Source organism: Schistocerca piceifrons, chromosome 3 (assembly GCF_021461385.2).
Source record: "Schistocerca piceifrons isolate TAMUIC-IGC-003096 chromosome 3, iqSchPice1.1, whole genome shotgun sequence".
Lineage (NCBI taxonomy): Eukaryota > Metazoa > Arthropoda > Insecta > Orthoptera > Acrididae > Schistocerca > Schistocerca piceifrons.
In genome coordinates, this window is record NC_060140.1 from 840855969 (window position 1) to 840880542 (window position 24574).

Sequence of the window (24574 nt, forward strand, 5' to 3'; positions counted from 1 at the left end):
AAAATACGCGCACGAAGTATCAGAGGAAGGAATTTATTTGCGCGGCTGCATGCCCGAAATTATATGGACTATTCAGTATACCGCGATAACTTGAAATTATTTATTTCTATTTTATTTTTTTACCCTGAGAGAGCTTCATTTTGCCCCGAGGAGATTATTACACCAGTCTGGGAGCCACTGTGCTATGAAGTGCAGGAGTGAGTGATATCAACAGAAAATTGCCGAGTAAAAATGTGTCGGTGTCGAGGTGGAAGTACTCGACACTCGTTCCGTGTGGCTGGCTGCAGCCGGCTGGCCGGTGTCAGTGGCCGGCGCTCGCCTCCTCCCACGACGCGAGAGTCGCCGGAGAGGGCGGCGGCGGCGGTGCCCACGCCCGGCCCGGCCCGGCTGTGACGCGGCGTGACGTGGCGGCTGGCGTATCGCGTCACGGCGGGCGCGCACTGTGCAGAACGCCGAGCCACGGCGCTCCAGTTGGCCGCGCTTAGCCGCCTGAGTCTGCACGCCGGTCTGCGGGATGTCGCGCAAAGGGCGCAGCGGCAGGCGCTGGCGATGGCCGCTGTCCACGGGCGTCACGGTGAGTAGTAGCCTGCAGCCAGAGGCCTCCGCTGTGGCTCCTCTCCTGTCCGACAGCAGCCGGACACTCCCTGGGGCTTCGCTACACTGTTGGAGGGGGATCGCCCACCCCCGAGGCCGCCGCTGAGACGCGATCACTGTAGTGCAGCAGCAGCGGTCTTACTTCGTTCCCGCGTGTAACTCGCGACGCTGCGCTTCGTGGCTGCAAGGCCGGCACGCGGCTGACATTTCCGCTCCGAATCGCCAAGGCTGCGGCCGCCGACGCCGCCTAACGGCTCGCGCGCGCCTCCGTGTTCCAGCCGGCCTTTCCCTTCCGCTTCCACGCCGCCAGGCATGCTCCTTTGTCACTGTTAAGCCGTCGCTGTAAACGGTCAAACTGTCCGGTAAACATCACTAAAGTGTCAAATTATTTGGCTGCGCGTCTTTCTTTGTCGTATCTGTCGGACATACACTGCGGAAACCCAGTATGCGATGAAACAATCCGTCAAACTTCACTACTTTGTCACGTTATTGGTCGGTTTGACGTTCAGTTTCACGTGTTTGCCAAACATATAACGTATAAACCCCTGTACGCGATCAAACTATGTGAGAATCTTCACTAGTTTGTCAAATCATGTAGTTGCGCGTCTTTGTTTGATGTGTTTGTCGAACATACACTGCCAAAACAATGTAGACGATCGGAAAACACCTAACATCATCAGTTTGACAAACTGCTTTGCTTAATGTGTTTGTCAAACATAAATAGTTCAAACACTTGTAAACGATTCATTAGCCGATCCTCATTAATCTATCAAATTATTTGCCGTCCGATGCTTTGTTTGACGTTTTTGTCGTACATACGCGTTGTCGGTGCATGTAAACTGTCACCTATGTGTCATACTTCACTAGTTTGTCAAACATTTTGCTGTGCGCCACTCTGTTTGACGTCTTTGCCTAAATGGCCTGTGTTTGACGTGTCTCAGAAAAAAAAGTTGGTTGACGGCAGCGCTGACAAGGTTTCTTACGTTCTATGCGTCGATGTTACATTGCGCGTGTTTTGCGTAGAAAAGTTTTTTTTTCTTTTTTGTTAACTGTGTCGTGGAGTTTCACAATTGTGGAAACTGCCAGTAGAGTAGTATATGGATAAAAACCAGAGCACTGACAATTACCAAGGTGCTATAGGTCTTGCGTCTTTTCCACACACACTTTACACAGTTTCTGATGTTGCAAGCAACAATCATACTATAACTTTTGAATAAACACACCGCCATTTGACTGTATTGTTATTTAACTATGGCCCATATTCCGCCCTTTATGCCATTTTCAATTGATTGAGTTCATGTCGTTAACATACAATTCAGAACATCAAGTTTCGCCATAAATTAAGAAAAATACTTGCTCCCCACGAAATGGTAGATGTAAAATCATCATCTTGTAAAAAGATCAGTACATAATAGTGGGAACATGTGTTCATCTTTTATATACCAAAGTAAATCTGTTTTTATTAAATATGATGTTCTATCACTATTATTTACTGATCGTTTTATAAGATGATGATTTTACATCTGGCATTTCGCGGGGAGCGAGTATTTTTCTTAATTTATAGCCAATTTTAAGCTTGATGTTTTGCAGTATATGTTAATGACACAAACTCAATCACTTCAAAATGGCATAAAAACCGGAAACCTGGGTCGTAATTAAATAAGCAACAATACAGTCAAATGGTGGTGTGTTAAGAAGAAAATCAATATTCTACGCATAAAATAGAAGCGGCAGTGCAACGAAATAAAAAAAATCAATCTCTCTGATTGTCCGATATTGTGTTATTTTGATGTGTGTATGTGTATCATTTTCTATCATTTTGTGGTCCACTATCTTTTCTTCTTCTTTATATTCATTGTTTAAGTCAATGCAAGAAATGTTTTTTCTGCATTGGCAGGCAGTCCAGCTACCGTCAAAATTATTTGTGGCAGTGCGACTTCTGCTTCGAAAGTGAGACTGCATAGACAGACCTTAATGGTACGTCTCCATGATTGTTAAAACTCATGGATATGAACCAGCAAATTTGACAAACAAGTCTGTTCGCTACCAGAAGCGTTTAGAGCCGCAAGCTATCGCACTGGTCATTAAAGTTACAACAGAATGTAGCGACATGCTATAGACGTCAAATGTTTGAGAGTTAAACCATATGGATCGCTAAATAAATTTCCGCCGTTTCGGCTACTGACACTATTAGATACCAAAAAGCATGCGAAACAAGGTTTTTTTCTTCTTTCGATTTACTGGCTTTCGAATCGTGCCCATTGAGCCACCTCAGTAGTGTAAATGCTACACGACACGGTATTGAAGGCTATTTTCTTGCCAGTTGCGACGATACGAGTGTAAGGACAATACAACACCCAGTCCACGAACGGAGAAAATTTCCACCCACCCGCAAAACAAGGTTCAGTGTCAATGCGGAAACCCATGCCTAATCTCGAAGTCAACTAACTTGAGTCTTTAGAGAAATAAAGAATGAAATTTATTTAGCGATCCAGGCGATTTTATTCACAAAACATTCACAATGATCGTGTACTGAGACAGGAAATTTAATTTTTTTATTAACAAACGTCAAATTCGCTTTGAGAGCGCTGAAGGCTTACATACGCTAACAACAGCTTTCCAGCGCAACAGAACAAATTAGGTATGAGTTAAGCCGTCAAACTCTGTACATGATTGAAGAATACGCACCTGATTTCTCATTGAGATACAAATGTGAGCGTCCGCAGCTCGTGGTCGTGCGGTAGCGTTCTCGCTTCCCGCTCCCGGGTTCCCGGGTTCGATTCCCGGCGGGGTCAGGGATTTTCTCTGCCTCGTGATGACTGGGTGTTGTGTGATGTCCTTAGGTTAGTTAGGTTTAAGTAGTTCTAAGTTCTAGGAGACTGATGACCATAGATGTTAAGTCCCATAGTCCTCAGAGCCATTTGAACCATTTTTCAAATTTGAGTGTTGACTTCTTGTACGAAGATCATGCTACTTTCCTTGTAAGAAAGCAAAACATATACAACTGTGTGTCACAATTTGACGGTGTCAGGACCGTACCCTGTTGAGACTGCACTTTATGGTTCTGCGATTTATTGTGCGCCTTGGTTGGGATGCCATAACTGCCAAGCGAATGTGAACAGGCGGCTCCAGAACGGCAATATGCAACACCATGCCATATCTCCATGACGTCACATGACTAGCGCCAGAGACGACAGCCACATCGCTCGTCCGACGGTGCAATATCACACAGCTACGTCATATTCCCTTAGTGAGGAAATGGGCTTCCCGTCAGACAGTGCATTGGTGACTGGAGCACTACGGAGTATCATCACATCAGCCACTCCTGCAGCTTCGTGTGATGCACGAGAAGAGGGAGGCACATTGGCAGTTCTACGCCCAACGGCACACTCATTCAACTGAATAACACAAGACCACATGTTTCCCTTGCTATCCTGACTTAACTCTACACTGAACCTCTTCCACTGTTGCCCTTGCCAACACTTTGTCCAGAACTCTCAAGGGCTGAAAACATCTGGTCGCACATTGCTGGGACACTGTACTCCACCAGACGTCAACTACTAAGATAGATAGGCCCTGGCATAAAGTTGGAGCAGCATGCAGTGACGTATCTATACCTGCCATCGAGGCTGCGGTCGACTTATGCCCACCCAGCTTAGAGACATTGTTACTTCTAGATTTGGCAGCTGTGTGTGCTAAATTTAACTCCCTACTTACTTAATCATGTGTTCTGCGTAATATTCTGTACATACATAATAAACAAGTTTCATCATCTGCTATAGTTTCTGCTATTGCAATTTAAAAGGCCAATTGTGTAGTGTCTGCTAGGAATTGAAAAAGGTAAATAAAGCGAAATAATTTTAGGTGACTCCGTTCATTCAACTGTGGATTCATCGCTGGAAGCCGGAAGGTGCATCTTCTTTTTACCTGGCCTTCATCCGTATTTAAATAGGGCCTGCATGTCAATTTATCGATTTGGATGTTAGTGGCAGAGGATGACTAGACGCCTGTCGATAGATACGTCTACCTAGCACGTATCTCTACAATCACACAGCTGTAAATATAGGCAATTTCATTCGTGAGCATGACTAACCTGGACTCGAGAGCCACAAAAATTCATTGTTATGTAAACACGGTGGTGAAGGAGTGGTGTACTCTCTTCTGTAGGACAACAATCATGGTGTTACACATCGATCGCCCAGTAGACTGCATCTGTTTTGAATACCAAGCAACCTCTTAAATGTGTGTGCATATTACATTGCCCAATGACTTAAAGTTATTCGGGAAAGATTTTGTACATATTATGTAATCCTTCTAATGGAGAGAAAGCGTTCTTTTATTGAATATAACGTCAGATATGCCTTTTGTAAAACTGTTGACATGCCACATTCGGACTGATTCACATGCAAAGCCTTAAAAAAGGAAAACATGTACAACATTTTCATAATCTATCGTTCGCTCTGCGCAAACTGTTAGTCCTACAGAAAAAGAATTAACAGGACCTTTTTGTAGGAAATTTTCTGTAGATGAATATTTTACCCGGATACATTTCGCTGGAGACCACTGTTTTCGAGATATTCCAGAAAAACATGTTTAAAGATCACTTTTGTACGTTTCCATTGAATAATTCCAAAGCTACGGCCTCTATCGAAAACATATCCCAGTACAGAATTCAATTACATTAAATTTTCTAGAAAAATGTCTTGTTCGTTTCTCCTGTAGGACTAATAGTTTGCACATACAAAAATCTTGAAGTTGTTGTAGATTGCATAAAACCCATAAGTAGGGACAGCTGAATCAGTCCGTATATGTGGGCCTTAAATTGTCTTGCGAATCAACGTTGTTCACACAAGACAGTATTAGCTTGGTTTTTGCAGTCCTGTTGTCTTTGATTTCGTAAGGCTCATGGCAGGACGGTTTCCATGAAAAGGTCTGAGAGCTGGTTTCTCAGGATGGGGCAGGATAAGGTACGATTGTGGACGGGGCCGTAATTAGTTACTCTCGATTGTACAAGGAATACGTAAACTTCATTTAAAGAACTTAAAATTTTAAAACAATCTCTTTAAAGAAAATACAGTTGACTGTATGACAGCTGAAAGACTCTTCACAGGGAAAATAAAACGATTCCACAATTGTCGGGCCAAAGGCCACCAACAATACCTCAAACAACAAACGGCTGAAGGCCTGAATTAGAAGTCAGGAAAACAATTACTAATAGCACCTTTAAAATAAATACCTTGGCTTTAAAACAAGTTTGCTTAAAAAAACTTACTGTAACACGGCTGAAGACCTTATCACGAAAGAAGTGAAATTATTGCTCGGCTGAAGGCCACATCAACAATAATTAGAAAATTTCAAATATCCTCAAAACAAACATCACAATCTAAGGAATCAGGACAAGTGGTTCTCAGCAAGTGTTCCAAGGGTCGGCCTGGAAAGGTAACTCAAACGTAAGGTAAGGTGAGGCAGCCAAGAGTTGTACTCACGTAACATGATGGCAACTCAAACTGAGGGCAGCTTAAGCGCCGACCGACCGACTTGTTAAAAGAAAGGAAAAAATTCCGTGACGTCTATATTTATGTACTGCTCCATGACTCTGCTGTCAATATCTTTATTCTTGGCTTGTGTGTAACTTCTGTGTATTTTCTTACAGTAAATGTGTTTTTTTTCGTATCCAGGGTGTAATTACAAAGTTAATAAAATGTTTTCTTGCCTTTAAATAATATTTTTCATCAGGTTATGGGCCCAGTACACGTGTAAAGGCAAACAACACGGTTTAATTAAAACAATATTTGAAATGAGCGTATGTCTGTAGAGAAACATGACTGCTAGCGGCGATTATAAGGTCAGCATTGATAAGCTTGAAGGACCTGACGACTGGGCCAAATGGAAATGGCATATTTCTATGGTGCTACGTTCATATGGACTAGAAGATATTATTAACGGTACACGTGAACGTGTAGAGTTGCCGCAAGATGCGACAAGTGAACAAAAAGAAGCGTACGTGGAATGGCACAAGGACGACGCAAAGGCAGCAAGTCTTATAGCAAGTGCGCTAAGTAAACCTGTTGCAGAACTCGTCTTAACGTGCAAGAATGCTAAAGAAATCTGGGAAAAATTACGCGCCCGATTTGAACGTAGCAGTACTCAGCGTTTGAATATGTTGATTGAAACATTTTTCCGTGTTAAACGTGATGAATCGGAAGATATTAGTGCACATGTGGCCAAACTGCAAAAGTTATTTGTGGACCTGAACGATGAATTATCAAAACATGAAGAAAATACGCTATCTGAAAGAGTCTTAAATGGTCGAATTTTGTCTACACTGGGAAAAGACTACGACAATTTTAAGGATCTCTGGGATACGATACCGACAGAAAAGCAAAGCTTGAATTTATTGATTGAAAAACTCTGTACTATTGAACTGCGTGAACAAGACGTTAATGGAAGTGCAGCTTTTGTCGTTTCTAAAACAAGAAAACGGCAAACAAGTAATCAGCAAGTAAAGATGACGAAGTCACAATTAAAACAGAAGTTTCCGTGTAATAAATGCAAACAATTAGGTCACTGGGCAGCAGAATGTCCACAGAACACTCGTGACAGCAATAAAAGAAAAGAGAAGAAGCGAGACAGTGAACACGCTGCATTTACTTCATACGCTATGTGTGTGTGTACCAGTAATCACAGTGACCCAAATAAATGGTATTGCGACAGTGGCGCTACAAATCATATCACTCCCAACAAACAGTATTTTGTTTCGTATAGTGAATTTGATGTTCCTCAAGTAATTTCATTGGGAAAACAAAATGTGAAAATGTGTGCGTACGGTCAAGGAACAGTTTACATCCAAATCCGACGAAACAATAAATGGTACAATGCTAGAATGGACAATGTTTTATACGTCCCTGATGCAAGTGCTAATCTGTTCTCTGTGAGAGCCATTGCCTGCAGAGGCTACAGTACTAATTTTAGTTATAATAATGCCTGTGTTCGAAAACAAGTCAGTGGCAATATTGTTATGACAGGTTATGTGAAAAATGGACTTTATGTGTTGAACATGCGTGTTGTTAGAAATGCAAAAATTAATCATATGAGCTTGATGACTTCATCCGAAACATTGCAAGTGTACCATGAAAGGTTTGGTCATCAGAATAAACAACATGTGAAGAATATTTTAAAAGGAATGAACATTAAAGTGGAAGATGCCAAGAGTGAATTTTGTGACGGCTGTGCGGTTGGAAAGATGCATAGGCTGCCATTCAAAACACGAACAATACGCGCTACCAGTACTGGTGAATTAATCCACGCGGATGTAAATGGACCAATGAGCACGAAATCTTTTGGAGGCAAGCATTATTATGTATGTTTCAAAGACGATTTTAGTAAATTTCGTCGAATTTTCTTTTTAAGACACAAAAGTGAAGTGTGTACTGTGCTTAAGCAGTTTTTAAATGAAGCACGAACTAATGGACATGTTGTCAAACAATTTAGATGTGATGGTGGCAAAGAATTTAACAATAAGAATGTCAGTGAACTGCTTGCAGACAGGGGAATAGAGCTACTGATTCCTCCTCCTTACACTCCTGAACAAAATGGTGTGGCTGAACGGGAAAATAGGACCATTGTTGAAGCTGCCCGGTCAATGCTAAATCCGAGTAAATTACCTAAAGGGTTGTGGGCAGAGGCATGTAACACAGCAGTCTACCTAATAAATAGTACTGGAAAATCTTCAGTTGAAAATAAAACTCCTTATGAACTATGGTTTAATCGACCAGTAGGACGACTTGATCATCTCAGAATTTTTGGTACAGGCTGCTATGTTCACATTAACAAACAATTCCGTTCCAAATTTGATGATAAGGCAGTTTTTGGACGACTTGTTGGATATGTTAATGACAAAGATGGGTTCAGAGTTTGGATTCCATCTAAAAGAAAAGTGGTGTTGAGTCACGATGTAAAATTTAAGCCAGAAATTGTTTGTGAGTTACATAGTGATCATGTTGAATTTGAAGTCCCTCGGGAAGAATTTAATGATCCGAATTCATCTAAAGGTGACCAATGTAAATCTCCTAGGCTGTACACTTCAGGAGGAAGCCAAACTCAAGAAAAAATTGGCACTGTCGATTCTAGAGAAAGTCAAGAGTCGAGTGAATCTGAAGAAAATAAAGAATTAACAGAATTTCTAAAAGCAGAAGGTGCTGAATCTTCTAATGAAGAGAAACAGAAGAATAAAAGACAACGAAGAAAACCAACCTGGATGGAAAGTGGTGAATTTTGTATGGCAACAAAAGTTGATGCACTTGGATACAAAGATCCAAACTGTTTTTCAGAAATATTGCAGTCAAACGAGAAGGAAGAATGGATGCAAGCTATTAGTGAAGAACTTCAATCACTTAAGGAAAACAATACCTGGGTGCTGGTTGACCGTCCGAAGAACGCCAAAGTATTGCAAAACCGCTGGGTTCTACGACGAAAGGTCGCAGTCAATGGAGGTACTCGCTTTAAAGCCAGATTGGTTGCAAAAGGCTGTATTCAGAAAGCAGGAATTGATTATGACGACGCCTTTAGCCCTGTGGCACGTTATGACACCATACGAACTCTGTTGGCTGTAGCTGCTTCAAAGAAAATGCTGCTAGAACAATTCGATGTAAAAACAGCTTTTTTGAATGGAATACTTGAAGATGAAGTATATATGGAACAACCAGAAGGTTTCGAAGATGGTACAGGCCGAGTATGTTTCTTAAAAAAAGGTCTTTATGGGTTGAAGCAAGCGCCACGTTGCTGGAACAAACGTTTTGTTGAGTTCATGAAGAAAGCTGGTTTTTCAAACAGTGATGCAGACCCATGCCTATTTTATCGTAGACAAAATGGAAATAGCCTTTATGTGGCAATCTACGTTGATGATGGCCTGATTGTCGGCAGTAACAAGAAAGAAATTGCTGTTTTTATTGATGTTTTACAACATGAATTCGAAATAACAACTGGCAGTCTTGACAATTTTCTTGGCATAAAAATAAAGCAATATGAAGATGGAGCAATAATGATAAGTCAAGAGAAATACACAGAAGAAATTCTGCAAAGATTTCGAATGGCAGAATGCAATACAATCTCAACTCCTATTGGACGTGAGGACAATAATCAAAACGAAGAAGTTTCGTCATCTGTACCCTACCGTGAAGCAATTGGTTGTCTCATGTACCTTTCAACAGTAACTCGTCCAGACATCACTTTTGCAGTCAATAAAGCTGCTCGAGCTAAGGAGAAACCAACCACTGAAGACTGGAACAGAGTAAAGCGCATTTTCCGGTATTTGAAAGGGACCTTAAATTTTGGAATTGTATATAATAAAAAAGAAGAGTTAAAGATTTACGCTGATGCAGATTTCGCAGGTGATAACCGGACAAGGCGCTCAACAACTGGAATTCTTGCAAAGTACTCAGGTGGTGCAGTGTCATGGACAAGTCAGTTGCAGAAAGTAGTGGCCACATCCACAACCGAGGCGGAAATAATTGCAGCTAGTGAAGGAGCAAAAGAGTTAGTTTGGTTACGTCGTCTGCTATCAGAATTAGTGGAAATGTCGGGGCAGCCTCCAGTTCTTTACATTGACAATGCTAGTGCATTGAAGTTGGCAAAAAATCCAGAATATCATCGACGTTCTAAACATATAGAGGTCCGACATTTCTATGTTCGTGAAAGATATCAGAACGGTGAGATTTTCTTGGAACACATTGATGGACACAATCAGTTGGCAGATATTTTGACGAAACCTCTTGAACGAGTTCGATTTAATTTTCTATGTTCAGAAATTGGCATGCAAGAGACAAAGCAATAATTTCATGATTTTTTCTTTTGGAGGAAGTGTTAAAAGAAAAGAAAAAATTCCGTGACGTCTATATTTATGTACTGCTCCATGACTCTGCTGTCAATATCTTTATTCTTGGCTTGTGTGTAACTTCTGTGTATTTTCTTACAGTAAATGTGTTTTTTTTCGTATCCAGGGTTTAATTACAAAGTTAATAAAATGTTTTCTTGCCTTTAAATAATATTTTTCATCACGTAACATGATGGCAACTCAAACTAAGGGCAGCTTAAGCGCCGACCGACCGACTAACCATGCGCCTAACGTCCAATCACCGATACAACGATGGAATATCTTTTGGCAAGGGCGAAGAGACAGACAGCATATGTCTTCAGAAAACACCAAAGCCGAAGGAAACACTAGAACCAAGGTAGACGTACAATACAAGAGGCTGTCGAACTACACACAGTGTCGGACAGCATCAACACGATGAGGAAAGGTACACCGCCGTAAAAGTACGCTGAACTCCAGGGCAGGTAACTGGGGCGTTAGCGGCCACAAGGCAGAAAATACCGCTGGTTGCACTTCACTAATAAGAATAACACTAAATTCGATGATGAATAACACATAGAGAAATACGGCTGCAATATTTCTCACCTCAAAGCACTTCACTCGTTGCCGCCAGGGTCAGCGGCCCTGAGTGCAACAACCCGCCGACCAAAGGCGACATCTCAGAACAGTCGAGGTTGCATTAGCAGTTAACTCTTCACTCAAACGTCCAGGGTTCGGTGTGCAACGAAGTCGTCGCTCTCGCAGCTACCCCTCCTCGATCCGCCAGTGGCAGCACGCCGCCAGCGGTCCCGGCTTCCCCTGGCGCTGCACGGACCTGCTCGCTGCTGTGCCCCAACCGAACTGATGTCCGTTCGCAACCCCTCACCAAATCCAGTACGCAGACAGCATTAAAATAACTGCTCATTCAAAACAAACGATACACACAGATCCAGGAAAACAATTCCACCAACAACTCAAACTACTAAAACCAGTCACTGTGAAACAACACGGACAAATTGCAAGTCGGTACAAACACAGAGAAGCCAGAAGCGGTCGGGAGACCAAATGCACGTCGTCCGCTGCGACGACCGACCGAACGACCAAACGACGGTCGTCCCCACTCAAATCCGGCGCCGGAAAGATCCCAGTATAAATCGTCGACTGACAACTTATTGCCATAGGGGCACTTCGACGGGCGGACACACACACACAGGTGAAAATTGCACTACACAAATATCACGGTTCATTCAACTAAAACTCTCTGAATCCGGTCCTTGACGTGGTCGTGCACTTTCGCGACCACGTGCTTCCGTCGGAGAGTGCATGCGTGTCGCCGGCGGTCGGGCGAGTATTGGCTGTTTGGACCTCGCTGCTGCTCTGTCCCAACTCCCTGCTCCAGACAACGCGACCCGGAAACACTAGCGGTAGCTCGAAAGATAGTACCACAGCACTCGTATTAATAAGCGCTGCTGCTGCCACACACGGGCAGGCAAGCCAGAAACTTAGTGACGTCAGTAAACCGAATGAGAAACGAGATGCCATAACGGGCCGCGAACGGCTCAAGGTCACTATCCTTACCCCGCTTGTGAATGTGCTCTGTCCCTAACGACCTTGTCGTCGACATCTTGTTAAAAGGTAAAACTAAATCTTACAACGTTTAAGGCATGTCATTAGCAGACAAAGAAATGGAAACAGGGCGCCAAATCAACAAATCTACATCTACATCTACATGATTACTCCGCAGTTCACATTTAAGTGCTTGGCAGAGGGTTCATCGAACCACAATCATACTATAACTCTACCATTCCACTCCCGAACAGCGCGCGGGAAAAACGAACACCTAAACCTTTCTGTTCTAGCTCTGATTTCTCTTATTTTATTTTGATGATCATTCCTACCTATGTAGCTTGGGCTCAACAAAATACTTTCGCATTCGGAAGAGAAAGTTGGTGACTGAAATTTCGTAAATAGATCTCACCGCGACGAAAAATGTCTTTGCTTTAATGACTTCCATCCCAACTCGCGTATCATATCTGCCACACTCTCTCCCCTATTACGTGATAATACAAAACGAGCTGCCCTTTTTTGCACCCTTTCGATGTCCTCAGTCAATCGCACCTGGTAAGGGTCCCACACCGCGCAGCAATATTCTGACAGAGGACGAACGAGTGTAGTGTAAGCTGTCTCTTTAGTGGACTTGTTGCATCTTCTAAGTGTCCTGCCAATGAAACGCAACCTTTGGCTCGCCTTCCCCACAATATTATCTATGTGGTCTTTCCAACTGAAGTTGTTCGTAATTTTAACACCCAGGTACTCAGTTGAATTGTCAGCCTTGGGAATTGTACTATTTATCTAGTAATCGAATTCCAACGGATTTCTTTTGGAACTCATGCGGATCACCTCACACTTTTCGTTATTTAGCGTCAACTGCCACCTGCCACACCATACGGAAATCTTTTCTAAATCGCTTTGAAACTGATACTGGCCTTCGGATGACCTTACTAGACTGTAATTTACAGCATCATCTGCGAACAACCTAAGAGAACTGGTCAGATTGTCACCCAGGTCATTTACATGGATCAGGGACAGCAGAGGTCCCAGGACGCTTCCCTGGGGAACACCTGATATCACTTCAGTTTTACTCGATGATTTGCCGTCTATTACTACGAACTGCGACCTTCCTGACAGGAAATCACGAATCCAGTCGCACAATTGAGACGATACCCCATAGGCCCGCAGCTTGATTAGAAGTCGCTTGTGAGGAACGGTGTCAAAAGCTTTCCGGAAATCTAGAAACACCACAACAATAAAAAAACTCTATGTGGTGATATATTAAATATGGTACCTCACAAGATTCACTACTTGGTCCACTCTTGTTCTTGATCAACATAAATTATTTCCAGATATACTGAAGGACTCTTCAAAAACTGTGATGTTTGTTGTTTTCCTGTGCCTCTCAGTACATGTGGTGAAACCAAATATCACACTACCTTGATGTCGGGATGGTCTAGAGAGTGCGTGCATAGGATCCCACTACTTTACAAAAGTAATTTGTTTGTAACACAAGACAGACGTAAGCAGTACTGAATGATAGCTTGAGGAGCGAAGTGTAAAGTAGCTATTAGTGTTGTCTGCAGCAGATACCACAAAGTACGGAACCGGTTTATATGTGGTGTTGAGTGTATAAACGCAGATATTTCTATTGATGACTGACAGCAGTGTACTGAACTGCATTACACCAGTACTTATTTCATTTGCAGACTAAACATTATAACTATTACGAGTAGTACGTTTTTAGGTTGGTTAGTACTTCCAAGTACGCTTGGCACTAGCCATCCATTAATGTTAATTTGCCCCCAGACAACAAGGTAGTAGTGAAACTTGAACGTGTGGACGCAAAACGGATTGTCCATACTGACATGCATAGTCCGCTTCGTTGTGCAGTTATGACAGTGCGGAAAACATTTGGTAGTAAATTAAGTGATGAGTTTGCGATAAAACTGATAGATGCAGAGAAAACAAAGACTAACTCCCTCAAGTGAGTACTTATAAAGGCAACAACTGTAGCAATACCTTAACCTGTACACCTAACACCCTGTATAAGAAGTAGTGGGAACACCGTCAGCCGTGTCCATGTATGTATTCATTTAAGTGCGATCGGTTTCAGTAGTCCAGTCAGCTGTCATCGGTCCCTCTGTTGGCAAATAGTGATCCTATAACCAAATGTGAACACTGCCATGAAAGTTGTATAAAAAAGCACTTCCTGATATAACCTGTACACCTAACACCCTGTATAAGAAGTAGTGGTAACACCGTCAGCTGTGTCCATGTATGTATTCATGTATGTGTGCGATCGTTTTCAGTAGTCCAGTCAGCTGTCATCGGTCCTTCTATTGGCAAATAGTGATCCTACAACCAAATGTGAACACTGACATGAAAGCTGTATAAAAAGCACTTCCTGATAGTAGTCAGCTGACGGGTTGTATTGCTCACATCACGCATGAGCAGTTCTGTGAAAGCCACTTTTCCCGCTGTTACTTCATAGTATACAGTTGGTTGTAGTACCACTGTTTGCTGCTAGAGGGTCTTGATGACGGTGGAGTGGCCAACCGTAACCAGTCGCATTCAAATGAATACATACAGGCACAAGGCTGGCGGTGTTATCACTACTTCTCATATGTCGATTAGCTGTAGTCCCACTATCTGCCAGAGGTTGAGTATAGATGTACGACAACTGAAGAAGTTAATTTCCAAGCAAGATACGTCTGAAATGAGATAAAAAGATGAATGGGGGAAAGAGATAAAATGAAATGTAATTCATCTTCAAGGAACCACTGGAAGGCGCTAGTCTCTCATATTAAAATACTCGAAAATACAGTGTGACAATTAATTAATGACCAGATTTATATGTAGTGTACTTTATTTGTGCTAAATTTTCAGTTACTAAACTGATGTGATACGTAGTACGATACATGAAAAATACAGGAGAACGGCAAACGTTGCCTACTTCTTTGAAAATTACAGACCTTAGACATCATCCGCTGAATCGTGCGCATTGCTGACTACGAACTAACACTACCTTCATATATTTTGCAAGCGTTAAATTTGATATCAATTAATTTCATCACTTATGGCTGGTCCAACATCCTCTGTCATTTATTGTCATGGACTTTATAAGCCCATGAAGAAAGTGTGGAGTAACTATGCCTGGGGAATGGAGAGGCTATTCAGTGTCACCAGACGTCGACATGACTGGAAAATAAGTGTTGCAATAATTTCCTTCTCTGAATCCTTGTGCGACCGTAATTATCGCCACTAAGAGTTCCAGATTCACCATTTTCTTTTTCTTTTTTTTTTAAAAAAAAAGAAAAACTATGTGTCTGTTGCCCCTGATGTTGATACTGTGTAAAAGGCGTTCGTAACTCTCACACGGGTTTTGTCCAGCCGATAACCTCACATTCTCTTTATTCGAGTAACCACATAAATTGAGGTGAGCTTCATCATTCATTGTGAGCCTCTCTCCAAAATTCTGAATGACTTCGTTATTCCCATCTTGCTGCATAAATCAGTTGGTTTCAGCTTGCGGAGTACCTGAAATTTAGAAGGAAATCAGACCTTTCCTCAGGATGTTGAGCCCTATATTTCTGTTGACTCCAATTTCTTGTGACAACCTTCTTGCAGATTCCTCGGAGCTGGCTGGGATCATACTTCTCATCTTTTCAACGTCATCTTCAGTGCGTACCGATCCATGCCTACCCCCATTTTTAGGACCAATTACTCTGCCACTGTTGATATAAGGTTCAATGTATCGCAGAATCGGCTTGCGAGAAGGACATGCGCGCCCACTAAACGTAGCGCGATGCCTTCCTTGAGCTGCGATAACTGAGTAATGGCCGAATAAAATTCCATTGTTGCTACTCGCTATTGTGTACTCTACCATTCCATGTTGCACCACTAAGTTTCACAAATGTTAGTCTCTATCTTCACCCAGAAAAGGAAGTCGGAAAAGTTAGTACCACGAAACTATACAAAAGCGCCCATTCCACTGAGAATACAACACAGCCGTTATTCTGTAGCTCGCACGCATGGGGAAGACATACGTTGTGGAAATACGTTCCTCGTGATGGTGGACCACTAAAACCACAATATAACGAAAAGTTCGACGCCGTCAAGACGTATGGATACAAGCTGCTAGTGGGCTATGGAGCGTTGGAGTAAAGCGTTGTGGCGTGATGACTCACAGCAGAGGATGCGGTGGCCCACTTGTGGCAGTCTGTGTGTGTGTGTGTGTGTGTGTGTGTGTGTGTGTGTGTGTGTGTGTGTGCGTGTGTGTGTGTGTGTGCGTCACGGGCGCTTGCCATATGATCGCTTATTTACTCGAGTGCGTTATGACCGCAGCGCGATCCGAAGATGGTGCGGCAGTCTTATACTCGTCTTCGCTCGGACCACAAAAATGGTTCAAATGGCTCTGAGCACTATGGGACTTAACATCCATGGTCATCAGTCCCCTAGAACTTAGAACTACTTAAACCTAACTAACCTAAGGACACCACACAACACCCAGTCATCACGAGGCAGAGAAAATCCCTGACCCTGCCGGGAATCTAACCCGGGAACCCGGGCGCGGGAAGCGAGAACGCCACCGCACGACCACGAGCTGCGGACCTCGGACCACACACCGTAACAGATGTGCAGGGAGACGATTAATAAACTATATGAAACAAATCGTCATAACCTCTGATTGGTTTTCGTTAGGATGTTCAAATGGCACGGTCGGCCGCCAGCCATGATGATGATGATGTTTGGTTTGTGGGACGCTCAACTGCACGGTCATCAGCGACCGTACAGAGTCACAATTTTTACACAGTCCAATTTTTACACAATCCAATCGAGCCACTGTCACAAATGATGATGATGATGATAATGAAATGATGAGAACAAAATGGCTCTGAGCACTATGGGACTCAACTGCTGAGGTCATTAGTCCACTAGAACTTAGAACTAGTTAAACCTAACTAACCTAAGGACGTCACAAACATCCATGCCCGAGGCAGGATTCGAACCTGCGACCGTAGCGGTCTTGCGGTTCCAGACTGGAGCGCCTAGAACCACACGGCCACTTCGGCCGGCTGATGAGGACAACACAAGCACCCAGTCCCCAGGCAGAGAAAATCCCTAACCTGGTCGTCAATCGAACCCAGTACCCCGTGATCCAGAAGCAGCAACGCTAGCCACTAGACCAAGAGCCGCGAACTGCATGATGGAAATTAGTACGGTTTGGTTTAGCAATGATTTCCACTTTTATTTGGGTGGGTTCGTCGATAAGGAAAACTGGCGCATTTGGGGGACTGAGAATCCGCATTTCGCGATCGACAAGTCTCTTCGCCCTCAACCGGTGACTGTGTGGTGTGCAGTGTTCAGTCACGGGATAATCGGTGCGATATTCCTTGATGGCACGGTGTCTACCGAACGGTACGTGAAGGCTTTTGAAGATGATTTCATCCCCGTTATCCAAAGTAACCGTGATTTCGACAAGATGTGGTTCATGCCAAGACGGAGCTCGACATCATCGAAGCAGGGGAGTGCTTCATGTCCTGGAGCATCACTTTGCAGACCTCATTCTGAATCTGTGATACGCAGAGGACACTGGCTTGGGCCTCGATTTGCCGCCATATTCTCCGGATCTGAACGCATGCGACTGCCTTTTGTGCGGCTATATTTAAAGACAAGATGTACATCAATAACCCCAAAACCTTCGCTCAGCTGAAAACAGCTATTCAGGAGGTCATCGACAGCACCGATGTTCCGACACTTAAACGGGTCGTGCAGAATTTCGCTATTCGTCTACGTCACATCACCGCCAATGGTGGCAGGCATATCGAACATGTCATAACGTAAATCCAAATACCTGTATACACGTTTACATGTTGAATGAAGTATGCGCACTCCGTAATTTGTAACTAACTTACGTTTTTTCATGTATTTCAATAATCATCATCCTGTATGTTATACGGTATTTGAGAAAACATGGGTCAAGCTGTTGAGGAGTTATGGAACACTTTACTGCTTGCTTATTATAGCTCTTTTGGAGAACGGAACTTTACTCCGTACAACTTAACGTGAATCAGGGGCAGATCAATAACGTGAATCAAAGCTATCACCGTTCATATTTGAAATCAAGAGAGTCGTAAACATAGGCGCCCAAGTTGCTCCAATTTTCCTGAACTTGCGGGACACATTCGATAAACTTACGCAGCGAAATGAAACAGTATGCACACTTCACGTGGTCAACATGCCGACATGCTGGATAGTTTTCAAAGTGTCGACACTGCAGAAACCCAATATCAAAATTTTGCCGAGAAGGGCTCTTCCACTCCGTTAGTTATCATTATTATTATTACTATTATTATTTTATTGTTAGTATGAGTATTACTATTATTATTTATATTATTATTAATTTTCTTCCGTTGGCATCTAACAGCTGTTTATCGAATTAAAAGGTAAATGGCGCGTAGTACAAAATATAAACTGAAGTAGAAATATGACAATAACAAGGGGATTTTCAATCCTACTGTTGGTTGACATATGTGTAATCTACTCACTAAGAGGGTTTGTTAAATAAAAAACGATAGAGGAAAAATATGATAATGTTAACCGTTAACAATGGTGTTGTGGCACAAATATAAGAGCACAAATGCACGTTTAACAAAGCTGCTTAAAAGTTCACAGGATAATTTGACGAAGATTCTTGTCCTAAAGAAGATACTAAAATGACAAAAGACATGCGATACTTCCTAATTAGCCGGCCGGTGTGGCCGTGCGGTTAAAGGCGCTTCAGTCTGGAACCGCGTGACCGCTACGGTCGCAGGTTCGAATCCTGCCTCGGGCATGGATGTGTGTGATGTCCTTAGGTTAGTTAGGTTTAATTAGTTCTAAGTTCTAGGCGACTATGACCTCAGAAGTTAAGTCGCATAGTGCTCAGAGCCATTTGAACCATTTTTTGAACTTCCTAATTCCGTGTCGGACCTCCTTTTATCCGGCGTGGCATGGACTCAACAAGTCGTTGAAAGTCCACTTCAGAAATACCGGCAAGCGACTTTCAAGTACAACGTCTGACCTGTACAGGAATATAGATCATGGATATACAAGTACAGGTCGCAGACGCATGGTTGACGACATGTGGACGTTTGCGTGTGACCGTGAGTCGTGCACGGATAGCCAAATGGTAAGGCGACCGCTCGCGATGAGTGGGCAATCGGGGTTCATGACCCTGCCCGGCAAAAATTTTCACTATCGTAATTCCATTCCACAGCTGATGGTTGTCCTTAATTACAATTGCGAACACATTTAATACACTCCAGAATTACTGAGCCGTGCTACCTCTATAGCCGTCTATAATTGCGAAAGTGTTGCCGGTGCAGGATTTTGTGCATGAACTGAGCTCCCATATGTGGTGTCACCGCCAGACACCACACTTGCTAGGTGGTAGCCTTTAAATCGGCCGCGGTCCGCTAGTATACGTCGGACCCGCGTGTCGCCACTATGAGTGATTGCAGACCGAGCGCCGCCACACGGCAGGTCTAGAGAGACGTCCTAGCACTCGCCCCAGTTATACAGCCGACTTTGCTAGCGATGGTTTACTGACAAATTACGCTCTCATTTGCCGAGACGATAGTTAGCATAGCCTTCAGCTACGTCATTTGCTACGACCTAGCAAGGCGCCTTTATCATTTGCTATTTATCTTGTGATGCAAGTACCGTCAAGAGCGATGTTCACCAATTATGGATTAAAGTTAAGTATTCCAGAAGCTACGTACCTTTTTTGGTAGTCTCAAGACATTGTCCTGTTCCAGACCTCACGCCAGCCTGCGTGAGCATAACGCGTGCCTTTCGGCTACCGGTCATAGTGGATTGGCTGTCTGGCCAGTCCACTACGCCATAAACGTTAGATAGTCCCCTTTTCGGGCGATCTCGGTGCCCAAATCATTCGCGCGAATTGCCCAGAAAGTTCTTCAAACCAGTCGGGAACAATTGTGGCCCAGTGGCATGGCGGATTGTCATCCGCAAAAATTCAATCGTTGGTTGGGAACATCGAGTCCATGAATGGCTGCAAATTCTCTCCAAGTAGCCGAACATAACCATTACCAACAAGTGACCCAGTCCATCGAATGTAAACACAGCCCACACTATTATGGAACCATTTCCAGCTTGCACATTACCTTGCTATCAGCTTAGGTCCATGATTCTGTGAGTTCTGTGCCACAGCCGAAACCTACAATAAGCTTCTACCAACTGAAATCGGGACTCATCCGACCAGGCCACGGTTTTCCAGTCGTCCAGCGTCCAACCGATATGGTCAACAGCCCAGGAGAGGCGCTGCAGGCGATGTCGTGCTTTTAGCAAAGGCACTCGCGCCGGCCGTCTGTTGACATAGCTCATTAACGCCACACGATCCTAACGGACACGTTCGTCGTACGTCCCACATGAATTTTGGCTGTTATTTCACGCATTGTTGCTTGTCTCTTAGCACCGACAACTCTACACAAACGTCGCTGCTCTCGGTCGTTATGTGAATGCCGTTGGCCACTGTATTGTCCGTGGTGACAGACAATGCCTGAAATTTGGTATTCTCGGCACGATCTACCATTGTGTACCTCGAAATATTGAATTTTCTAACGATTTCCAAATGGGATGTCCCATGCGGCTAGCTCCAACTGTCAATCTACTTTCAAAGTCTGTTACTTCCCGTAGTGGGGCCATAAACAAGTCGGAAACCTATTCGCATGTATCACCTGAATACAAATGACAATTCCGCCAAATCTCTGCTCTTTCATACCATGTGTACGCTATACTACCGCCATCTGTAGATGTGCGTACCGCTATCCCACAACTTTTGTCACTTCAGTATAAAATTAATAAATAAAACTAAAGGAAGTAGGATGAACATAGGTACAAATTTTCGAGGTCTAAATTGAAAAAACTGTACATACAACATGAAACGGTACATACAACATGATACTATCCACTTTATTTTAATCGCTTAATTTAAACTCCGCATTTCCACTTTGATGACGAATATGAGAAGAACGTATACCACCACAGCAACTTATATTTTGCGAAATACGACTCTGTATGTTGTGCATGTGTTATCATATTCGTATATCGTTCTATTCGAATTTTTAGATTTTTGCTGAATAATTCCTCACTTATGACTCTTGTAAATCTGCCTATCGAATTGTCCTGTAAATTTTTAAGGGAAGTCATCTTCCTGGATAGGCTGTTCTTTTATTTTGAAATAACCATTTCATTTCATTACTTAGCTTGTTCTTGTTTTTCTTCTCCTTCTTCTTCTTCTCCTTGTTCTTCTTCCTTTTCTTCTTCATCTGTAATGCGTTAGGGGTTAGGGCTTGCTCAGTCTCTTGCACTACATTTGCTCACTCCATCATCATGCTGGTTTTCCAATGTGTCTGTTACATTTCGGAATATATTGCCAAAAATGTAGTTTTAGTCTTGACTACTCTATTCGCAATAAATAAAATATCCATTTTTGTCCACTTTCTTAAACCTTTTCGTTGACATATTTTGAATTCCTTCCTGTCATCTGCATTTATATGTTTTATAATCAAACTTTGTGCGTGCTGCTATGTTTCTGAGGCGTTTCATTTCGTTGGCCTGTTAAGTTATTTAATCTGTTTATCTTTTTTTATTTTTTTATTGTCCAAGAGTCACTCTCATACAGCAATGTTAGTACTGAAATTTCAATTCATACTTAATTTTGGAGAGATCTCCTTAAGGTACTGTTTAGGTAAGTGAACTTCTGAGTTTTCGTGTTTTTGATCTGGGTCTCCTCTGTATGTTAGCATGGTCGCTGAAGATTTAAATCTATCTACTTGCTCTACCATCTTGTTTCCTATTACTGCTTTTGCCCTTACTGTCTTTTTCCCACAGAAAGCAATGGCTTCTATTTTTTGTACTGATTTTGAAATGGTATGTATCTTACATGTTTTATGTAGTTCACAGACATCTCTCTGTAGTCCATCTCACTGTTCGTGATTACATCTTCATCGTCTGCTAACAGCATCATCATAAGCAATTACAGAATTTCGCCCTCTTAGTCGTTGTCAAGGTACATCACAGTAAATATTGTTTTGTTTGTCGTGTATGTTTCCCCTTCAGTAATTACGCAAAAGTATTTTGTTGTACGGTGTAGAATAATAACCGCTACCAGCCACAAAAGAAGTCGATTTTATTTAATGCACGACCGGTTTCAGGGCTTCTGCTCATCTTCAAGTCGGTTTACATTCGATAACAGATTTCAGTGCTCAGTATTGGAGATTACTGTCTGAACAAAAAATGCAGATAATGTGACGATGAATAAATAGATCCAAGTGAAAAAACTGGAAGTTGCTAAGCGACATGTGTTGTAAAGTTTTCTAGTACTCACATGCAGCTGGGGTATCCATGTCGTTTCCACATTACATTCATCTCATTTGTACAAAAATATCTCTATTTTTTAAACATTTACTGCAGATTATACATCAGGGTAAATATTGGTACTTCCACGTTATGCCTTTGATGCAGTAGATGTTAATAATTTCATAAGCACGTACACTCACAACATCTAACGTATTTACATAGGAACACTAAGATTATAATCAAAGATCTTAGCTCAAAGAGGTTCAAAGATGTTACACATAATGAAATGTAACGGATATTATAGATTATGAAAATGAAATTGTTTCATGATTATGGAACCACACTGTCATTTATAATATATAGAATGGTTGTTGAGAAATCATATAACTTTGTAATCATTGTCAAATTTACTGTTTTTTAACTAGTTGTGAGGGGAGCATTGAGTAACAGTTTTATTTGTTACAAGTTTCTTTAAAGATGTGTAGAAATGACTTGCTTGACAGGGCTACTTGTTCACTGAGAATAAGGTGTGGTGCGTGGAAGGTATGTGCGTAAATTTCAAGCTCTTCAAGAAGATTCTGTAATGATTGCATTACAGACAACCTGTAGGTAATACACATTCTAATCAAAGGAGAGAAAACGAAGTTTCTTGAAGAACTTCAAAATCACATTCATACCTCCAACTCAGCACACCTCATTCACAGTGAATTAGTATATCTGTGGCATCAGTTAGTTCTACACATATTTAATGACTTTTTTAAAACTTAAACTATTTCTCACTGCCCCCTTAGAGCTACTTAAAAACAGTAAATGTGACAACAATTACAACATTATATGATTTGCCAGCAATCACTCCGAATAGTAAATGACAGTGTGGTTGTACCAATTTCATTCTCATGATCTGTAATCTCTGATATGTTTCTGTATGTGTAACATCTTTGAATTTCTTTGATCTAAGGTCTTTGATCATAACCTCAGTCTTCCTACATAGACACATTAGGTGTTGTGAGTGTATATGTTTCTGAAATTATTAACATCTACCATATTAAACACATAATATGGAGGTACCAATATCTACCATGATATATAATACACAGTTACCGTGTAAATAGTGGAGATGAATGCTAATGACATGGTTTCTCCATCTGTATGTGAGTACTATAACGCTTTAAAACACACATCACTAAGCAACATCCAGTTGTTTCAATTGGGTCTATTTAGTCGTTATCACATTATTTGTTTTTTCATTTAAACAGCGATCTTCAACAATGAAACGTGTAATTGAATGTAAAACCTCCTGAGATGGGCATAAGCCCGAAACCAGTAGTGCATTAAATAAAATCACCTTCTCTTGTAAATGGTAGGGGTTATTATTATACACCCTCTAAGAAACCGTTACGGAGTTCAGAAGAATCTGTTATGGTAAAATTCACGTATTTTGATGTGTTACGAATACTGTGTGAATTATGTAACCTATTGACGTTCTTAATAACTGCGCCCGTGCCTACTGTAGTGGAGAGAAATTCTTTTTCGAGACGCCACCACAGTTGCCTTCTGCCACACTGAGGAGCGGATTATAACATGCCGTAAACACAAATAACTTTTATTTGTTATGTAGCATGATAGGCCTGAGGATGTGCAAGAAGCTAACGACCAGTTAGTAAGATAAAGTCTTTATTTCACATTAGAAGAACAGAGTACGCTAGAAGATATCTTTGCTTAAGTCTCATTAGATTCCTTAAATTTCAAACATCTGTTCTATACAAGCCAAAGTTTTGCAAGTAAATGGTCTTGATAGTTGATAAAACAGACAACTCTCCCCTTTTTGAAGCCACTTTCGTTCGGTCCCAGCCGCTACAATTGTAGTTCTTCCTTTGTCAGAGATGGTTTTTTTATTCAAGTTAATTTTTTCTGTTGTGGAACGTAAGCGGGTCACAGACACGTCCCTGACACGCATTGACCATCCGAAGACGTCGTAGCACCTGAACTATTCATTACTGACCATTGTGTCTACCTCCTAGCACCTGTTTAGAATCCTGTAACGCCCATATATATATATATATATATATATATATATATATATATATATATATATATATATGATGGAGAAGGTTCAAAATGGTTCAAATGGCTCCGAGCACTATGGAACTTAACAGCTGAGGTCATCAGTCCCCTAGAACTTAGAACTACTTAAACTTAACTAACCTAAGGACA

The 24574-nt window shown here is 42.1% G+C and overlaps 1 protein-coding gene across 1 annotated transcript in view; it reads left to right on the plus strand.

Moving 5' to 3' along the window:
- Positions 1 to 459: 459 nt before the first annotated feature.
- The window catches only part of LOC124789487 (proton-coupled amino acid transporter-like protein pathetic), a 437101-nt gene continuing 412986 nt past the window's right edge, over positions 460 to 24574 (plus strand). Inside the window, exon 1 of the mRNA XM_047256866.1 lies at positions 460 to 574. Coding sequence (XP_047112822.1) covers positions 515 to 574 — 60 coding nt within the window. The 5' untranslated portion in view covers positions 460 to 514. The remainder of the gene's footprint in view (positions 575 to 24574) is intronic.